At 41.3% G+C, this 8,248-nt stretch overlaps 1 protein-coding gene across 1 annotated transcript in view; it reads left to right on the top strand.

Moving 5' to 3' along the window:
- Positions 1 to 7,335: 7,335 nt before the first annotated feature.
- Positions 7,336 to 8,248, top strand: part of adamts3 (ADAM metallopeptidase with thrombospondin type 1 motif, 3) — a 227,024-nt gene continuing 226,111 nt past the window's right edge. Inside the window, exons 1-2 of the mRNA XM_033620106.2 lie at positions 7,336 to 7,693; positions 8,054 to 8,075. Of these exons, the coding sequence (XP_033475997.2) occupies positions 7,634 to 7,693; positions 8,054 to 8,075 (82 nt within the window). The 5' untranslated portion in view covers positions 7,336 to 7,633. The remainder of the gene's footprint in view (positions 7,694 to 8,053; positions 8,076 to 8,248) is intronic.

The raw sequence follows: 8,248 nt of genomic DNA, 5'->3' as shown, positions 1-8,248 counted from the left end.
CCTGGGATAAAATCCTGACAGTGTCAGAAATATGGGATGACCATCTCACTGTGTGACTGCTGTTACCACCTACGTCTACTAACCAACCGATAGAAATGCAGCATGAAATGATGCACTGGTGCTAAACCCAAACAAACAGATGGATAGCAGCTTGACATGGAGGCAAAACGTGCTAAAAGAAATGTGTGGGATTCCAGCAAAGAGGAAAACATTGTGGAGTTGTGGCGGCACAAGCCATGCCTGTATGATGTGTCCTCCAGCTCTTACCATGATCGCATAAAGGACAATGCATAGATGGAGGAGTTGCAGTTTATTAGATTCATGTAGCACAGTGTAGCTGCACTAAACTTAAAAGATTGCTAAATCTCACAAATGTACTTTGTTTAATTCTTATATTTCTTGTTTTTTCTCTCATATTTAAAGCGCTTTGTAACTACTGTTTTTAAGAAATCAACTTAGTCACTGTCATACAGGCTCAGATTAATGACAGGAAACAATTTCCGAAAGACTGATGTATAATGAGATCTGATTAGAAGATTAAAAATCACATCATTGTCATTCTCTTGTCACGTCTCTTGTCTGGCTCTTTTGCTTTAAACATAAAAATGAAGCATATATGCATTAGATAAAATACCCTGATCATCATCTGAGTAGTCTGTCTGCTCAACTGATGTAAGGCTAGTTTGATCTCCTTTCACGTTTCCCTCCATGTATGCTGGTGCCTTTAAGCAAAGCCTCTAAACTTTGAACAAAGGCGCCTCTCACCACAGCTGCATAAAAGAAAGTGAAGTACAACTAAATTTTTGGTTCAGTGTTAAGAAACCAGAGAGATTTCTTAAAGAGTGGAGGTCAACTCTGTCCATTTTCGGCTGATGTTCCCTCAGTTATTGACAGGGAAGAGTTCAGATCAGAAACAAGCATCTACAGTACGAAGTGCAAAGGGCAAAGGTGAAAAGGCACTGACAGCGAGGAGCATCTCTTTATATGATGTACTTTACTCGGCCTCCAGAGAGGTCAGTAGTGTTGTAACCCTCAGGTGAGGGCACAGGGTCAGCTGGACCGCTGCAGGAACTGGTGTTACATTTTGCTCAAGGGTATCACAGAAGCAGAGCTGGAAAGCAACTGAGTATATTAACTTGAGTAAACTACCCTACCTTACCTTTCATACTGTGCTACTTTATGCCTCTATATTCTGTTTAAATATTGCACTTTTTATACTCCTCTACATTTATAGCTGCTCGTTACTTTTATATTTGACATTAGCTTATAAAACTCATCAGACGACGTTGAACAAATTATCCAACTTTAGTTCAGTTAACTCGCATTTCGCCTCTGAACATCTGGTTTCATTTGAATAATTATTCAAGGCCAAAAGAGGTAAAATTATTTTCTATTAACAACAGAGCATATGTTTGAGATAAAATCAATACACACATTTATTTGTTTAATGTTTATTTTTTCCACTTAACTATCCACACCTCAAATTGTTCTTGTGATCCTCTGATGGGGGCCTGACTCTGAGTTTGGGAACCTCTGGACAAAACTAAGTGTATACACTTAGACTCACAAATCAGTCTTTAGATGCTTTGCTTAACTAAAGACTGATGGCTTTCTTCCTGATTTTTTGTTTAGATGGGTGGATACAATTTCAGAGTTTAAAAATACTCCCTACGTTGCAGAACCAATAGTAAATCCGCAGGGCGGTCCTTCGGTGGCTCGCTGAACTCTTGTGCTCATAAACATAGTCCGACTACGTTAAAAGTTTTAAACAAAGTCGCTGTAAGTTCCTCATTTCCACAATCTTGTGGACTGAGCACACGTTTGATAAAACAGAGTTAAATCTCTCGGCATCCATTTTCAAGCTCTCTGTGTGTTTGTTTCCTTGCGGACGAGAAAAGGGGGAGCGAACATTTCCGGGAGGGCGTGTCCTTTTAAAAAATGCTTTGTTGCTGGCTGTTTTCTCCGGTGTGTTAAACACACTTTAGAAAGGAGTGTCCCCAGACTATCAGAAGGCGGAGATCTCTGATTGTCTGGTGGCGAGACTAGTATACGCTAGACATGTCCCGAACTCTTGTTAAAAAATACCTGCTTGCATTGGTCTCTATCAGTGGGCTGCTGCTGTCTGCTGCTTGGCAGCCGGTTCGCCATAGTTTAACACTCTCCAACATCCCATCCTCCTCCTGATGAAAAAATCAGCTTATGTACATGCACAGTATGAAACAGACAAATGTAACATATCCGTGATTTGTGACGTGGGCGCAGACATTTCCAGTTGCCTCTCTGTTGGCTCCGCTAAATATGTGCTGACTTAATGCTCTTATGTCTGTATTTGAAGTGTTGGTAGTGCTTTTTGTGGTTGGCTTTTTACGACAGAGGCGTAAGGCTGCGAGTCACAGGATGAGGAAATCAACTCACCAGTCTGTAAACTGTCCTCTCATGCAATTCTGCTAGCTGGACAGGTCACAGATTTCAAGTGTAAACATCAGTAACATGGAGAAAAAGATGGAGAAGATGGACATCAGCTAAAATCCCAACCACATGGACAAGCAAGACCATCTCTGCATTCATATCTACATTAGAGGCACAGGAATCAAACACTGACTGTGATCCAGATTGCGTTTATCTTTATGCCAGACTAGCATCCTGCTAGCCATTGTGCAGGCTTTAGACGTTAAATTGGATGACCTCAGTGCCCGCATCAGTTTCTAACAGGATATCAGGAGCTGTGCTTTATGGTGAATAAGGACTGATGTGACGGTGGGAATGTGAGGTGCTGTCCTGTTCCTGCCCTGGACCACTACTATATACCGTTCAGAGGCAGCTGCAGAGAGGAGTCGGGAGGATCTACCATGCTGCCTTTATGTTGCAGTCAACAAAGTACGACATGCTTGCAGTGATGTGAGAGACGGAGCAAACCAGAGTCTGGAACGTGTTCCCAAGACACAACTATGAGATTTCACCAATGACATCAGTGAACACACTGAGTCTGTGGTACATCTATACAGGCAATGAGGAATAAACTGACGATCTCCGTGTGGCATCACTTTTCAACGGTATATCAAGAGCTGTAATATCCTTTGATTGGCCAAAACTTGGCCTCATCCTGGACAGTGCCATTTAACCAGGAGACCAGAGGACTCTGGTGAGAGTTGGAAAGGAAGCGTGTGATTTATGGTGAGTAAGGACTGGTGTGACTGTGGGAAGGAGGTGCTGTCCTGTTCCTGCTGTGGATCACTGCCACTCAGAGACAGTTGCAGAACAGTGCTGTCCATTCTTAAAGGGAGCGACCACGCAGCCGTCTTGTTGGGGTCAGATTGTGTGGACAGTTCATTCATTCCACAACCAGACACAATAACTTACCAGAACCATTTGGAAACAGGGGCAGTAATAAAGCAGCAGCCAACAGTGACTGTGTTTACAAGGTCTTTAGTATCCCGGTTTTGATTGGGTTTTTTAAGTATCCCGTTTTTGTGTTTGTGCATGTAAACACCATATCCCGAAATCAGAAACCGGGTTATGCCCTTTTCCCGGTTTCAAGAAACCCGGTTTTGCCACCTGGAGCACTCCAATAGAAGCCGGGATACTAGAGCATGTATCCGCCTTATCCCGGTCTGTGACGGCTGCCTGACGTGTGCGCAGGCACCAGAGTGACGCACCAGATATACAAGCAACATGGCGGCAATGAGAGCTTCCCATTTTTGGAGCGACGAAGAGACTGAATTTTGCCTGAAAATGATGAAAGAACTCAACATAACTACGTGTTTAGACAGCAGAAGACGGGTGGCAGTGACAGCCGAATACCTATCAAAGTTGGTGACGTATTCAATATTTGTTGTCGCTCTCTCCTCCCATTGCTGAAGATGAAGTGGATGAGCCATAGCTGTAATGCGATGTGAGTATTTACTAACACTAAGCCCACTAGAAGCCACAGAGGTCTCATTTATTTCTTATTTCTAAATATAATAAATATATTAAACAAATTTCCCGCTCAGTCTGTTGTAAACAAAAGATGTAACACACATCTGCGCAGATAGGATGCAGTGATCAGAAAACGGGTTACTGGTATTTATCATGTATACAGGGATATGAATAACCGGGTTTCTCTGTGTTCCATGTAAACATCATATTCCGGATATGCTCAAAGCCAGGATAAGCCTCAAAACCGGGATACTGAAGACCTTGTAAACACAGTCAATGTAAGAACACACAAGATACGACTAAATTGCAATGCTCACGTTGAAGGAGCTGCAGGATCGCAGTACGCTGGAGTCGTAACTTTTGTGATCTCAGACGACAAATAAATGATTGATTGATTTGCAGAAACATACAGTACAATATCAACATTTTAGTCTGGTGACTGCTCTGCTATAATAACATCTAAAAATAAGTCAGTCTCAGCGGCCAATTTTCTGCAGAACAAGTTGATTGATATTTGTAGAGGAGTCTTTTTCGATTGTTTTTCTTTTATTTGAAGGACCCGAGTACTTCCTCTCAGTAGTTACCTGCTGCTGGGAAATCAAACTGGATTACTCCACACCTTCCTGCTGCCGTCTGAATTCCACTCTGCAGGTAGGAGGTGTTTAAACTTCATGTGTTTGTGTGAAGCCACCAGTATTTATAAATGTCATTGCTATTTAGAAAGTGTGGGCTTCAGCCATTTGCCTGCTTGTGAAGTCGGCATCCAATGGAGACATTTACGCTAATGTATTCCCCCCCAGAGGTTTACACATCTCTCTGCTGCTCTGGTCAGAGGTGTCCCTGGGTTTCTGTATTAATATTCAAACACTCCCTCTGAGCCATTCTTGTGAAGTCAGGGCATTTCTACCTGGGAGAACCCTGACATGAAAAACAGAGAGGGAGAAGCAGAGACTGTGCAGTCAGTAATGAGGCAGAGTAAAGTTCATATCATTGCAGATGATTGCTACACCCCCTCCTAACCTGGTTCTACATGCAGCTCTCGCCCTCTGCAGCTTTCAAGTCAGCTAAGAGGGGAACTCTGCTGCTCTCACACAAATGGTTCATAGATGTCCTTCCAGATGTTGGAATATTTTAAGACTGTCAGATACATGAGAAATGTAGCTGAAGAGAAAACTAAAACAAATAAAATAATAATAATCTGTTATGAAACAAAAGTAACTTCTGCCAAACAGACACAAAAGTTTCCACCAAAATTCAAAGTATTTTTACTTATTGTTAGTGTATAACTGTCTGAATTTAATAATGATTCATGTATATTTCACAGTGTTTATGTTTTGTCTCCTTACCATCAGTATATGCTCCTCTTACCCTCATCAGTTTGGGTGGTGGAAGTTGAGTGCTTCTCCTTGTTCTCCTGTCCCACCATGTGTTCAGATGAGGAAGGGTAGGCATTAGAAATATTATCACCAGCAGTATTGATAGAGGGTTGAGACCTTACCCAGGGGTTACAAGACTGATAAAGTCATCTTGGAAAATTATGTTTTATATAAAATTGTGTTTATTTTATTTTTTATTATTTATTTTTTTTAGCATATAACTGGTTAAACATTAAATACCTCTTCAGGCCTATAAAACCCATCAAATGAAACAATCTAAGGTTGGTTGAACAATTAATCTCACAACTAGAAGGCAATAACCTGTGATGATGATGCGTTCTGAGGCAACTTTAAGGCGTACCAAACCCAAACACTTTGACAGTGATGACACCAGAGGTTCAAACTAATGGCCATCAGAGAAAGAGGAGTATTGGTCAGAGTGCTCATTTCAAGTTTTTCGATTCAAATGTGTTTCAGCCCCTAATCTCTGTTCCTCTTCTCTTTAATAATGTCAGGACAGTGAGGCTCCACATCTATACAGTAATAATTATGAGGGTGATGGGAAAGGAGAGGACATTCAGATTTGTTTTTTGAAGATTTGACAATTGAAATACAAATGAAAACATAACATTCATATTTGTTCTTCCAAATTATAGGAATGAAAAAGAGATAAATTGACAGAAATTTGATTTGGTTTATTATATTTGTTTGCGCAGTTAAAACCCTCAAAGCAAATGGACTGTTGATGTTTTCATCAGCACTGTTACACTGTGCGAGATGAACCTAATAAACCTGGGTATGACATTAAATTTGATGTATACAGACTGTACGATGACAGCGCCTCCTGAATTACAGGCTACGACATTATTCCACAGGTGTGTGCAGCTTAGCTGCCTCTGTATTCAGCACTTATAAGCAATGGTTCAGAACACACCATAAGGAAATTGTCAGCCAATTTAGAATACATTCAGGTGTATGTGTATTTATCCACGACTGGTGTAGATTGATTATACATGCTTGATCATATATAATAAGATAAGATAGACTTTATTGTCCCGAAGGAAATTTGTCCTGGGTACATGCACTTGCAGTTAAAAGATACAGTTATACGTACAGTTCCTGCATCTTTACGGTCCACACACACAAAGCTGTGGCTATTCACAATCCCACACACTCAGTACCTACAGTGCGTGTACAGACTGCAATCAGCCAACAAATTGCACGCTATATCCTCCTGTCAGTGGTTTGCTGTTGTGTACGGTCTATAAATGTGTTGTTCCAAACAGGCTGTGAGGCTTTGTTCATGTCTGTAATCTTTGGTGTGATTAAAGCAATAAGATTAAAGCTACACTGTCTTATCAAGTATTTATTTATTGTTTGTTCTTTGTAAATTAAAGATGCTTCACAGGAAGAGGTGGAGTCTCACATTTAAATCTTTACTCAAGTGAAAGTACAGAAGTCTTAGCACCAACATGCACTTAAAGTACCAAAAGTAAAAGTACTCATTATGCAGAATGGCCCATTTCATGACAATGCATATTATATTATTTGGTTAGAATTAATGTGTTCATCACTTTAATGTTGAGGATCAATAAAGTTTTATCTTAATGTATAATATCAGGTTACATCAAAATTTATCAGCTGGTTATATTTTGTATGATAGATTTAAACATTCAATGTAACTAAAGGTATAAAGTAAATGTAGTGGAGTAAAAGTACAATATTTCCTTCTGAAATGTAGTGAAGTATGAAGTAGCAGTTAAGTAAAGTAAAAGTACTCGAGTAAATGTACTGTGTTACTTTCCACCACTGCTTATGAATGGTTTAATAAAGTTGCACTAATGCTCTGTCTGATCCTGTCCTGTCTGGGATGAGGTTTTGGGGAGAGGGGGTTCTTCCTCCTCCTCCTCGTCCTCCTCCTCCTCCTCAGTCCCTCCATGTGTTTGGGGCTCGAAGACAGGGCGGAGTGACGTCACGCAGGGCTGGTCTATGCCGTTTATTAGCCAGGGGAGCCAAGTGCCAGGTTGCAAGAGCTTCACACTGCAGCTCTGTCCGGCCAGCGGCAGAGGGGATGTCCTTCTAACTTCCACCAACAAACTTTCTAGAAACTTTCAGTCAAACAGAAAAACAAGCACTGACTGACTGACAAAGTGTCGCAACTCGCCTCACTCCTGTTTTAATGAAACTTTGAATGTGTTTCAGTCTTTGAGCTGAAACAGAGGCTGCACATCCACTCTGATCACTTCTGAATGAGCCGCTTCCCGACTTCTTTTTTGGTGCTTATTTTAATTTGACGTTTGGATAAAGTTTTTTTTTTCTTTATCACTTAAAGACTCGTGATGGCTGTCCTGTCACTAGCGTTACTACTTGTAGGATTTGTAATGACTTCAGCTGACAAGGTAAGTGTCCGCACCGCTTCACAGTCTCCTCATTTTTACTCTAAGTGTGCGCAATGTTTGCCTCCGCCGTTCAGATGAAATAAAGCGGAGAAGCGGTGCCCGGCTCTGCAACAGGTTTTAAACAGTGTCTGCAAACTCTCTGCCTGTGTGAATGCGCACACTGCGTCCTCAGTGAAATGCATGTTGACACTGCACACGCATGGGTTTAGCCTGTTACATAAGACGCGTGAAATAAAGGCATTTTTGTTAAAATTTACAAGCAGCTTGCAGTAAACTTTCTGCTGCTGGACATCTCACTCTGTCAATTTCCTTCTGGCTTCTACCGCAATTTAACGTGCTTCTTTCTCTCTCCTCTTACAGGCTGGTGGAGTAGATAAAGAGGGTAAGTCCTGTTTATTTTCGCTTCATCTTGTTATTAATTAGATGTAAGTTGTGTGAAAGTAGAAGAGAAACTCAGGAGAGCAGCCCTGGTGCAGTGAGATCAAAGTGGGAGGGGAGTTTGTGTGTGAGGAGCTCTGTAATACACCCTCCCCTTATACCCTTTGCTACCATTCC

Source organism: Epinephelus lanceolatus, chromosome 9, assembly GCF_041903045.1.
Source record: "Epinephelus lanceolatus isolate andai-2023 chromosome 9, ASM4190304v1, whole genome shotgun sequence".
Lineage (NCBI taxonomy): Eukaryota > Metazoa > Chordata > Actinopteri > Perciformes > Serranidae > Epinephelus > Epinephelus lanceolatus.
This window is presented reverse-complemented; position numbering and strand designations above follow the sequence as displayed.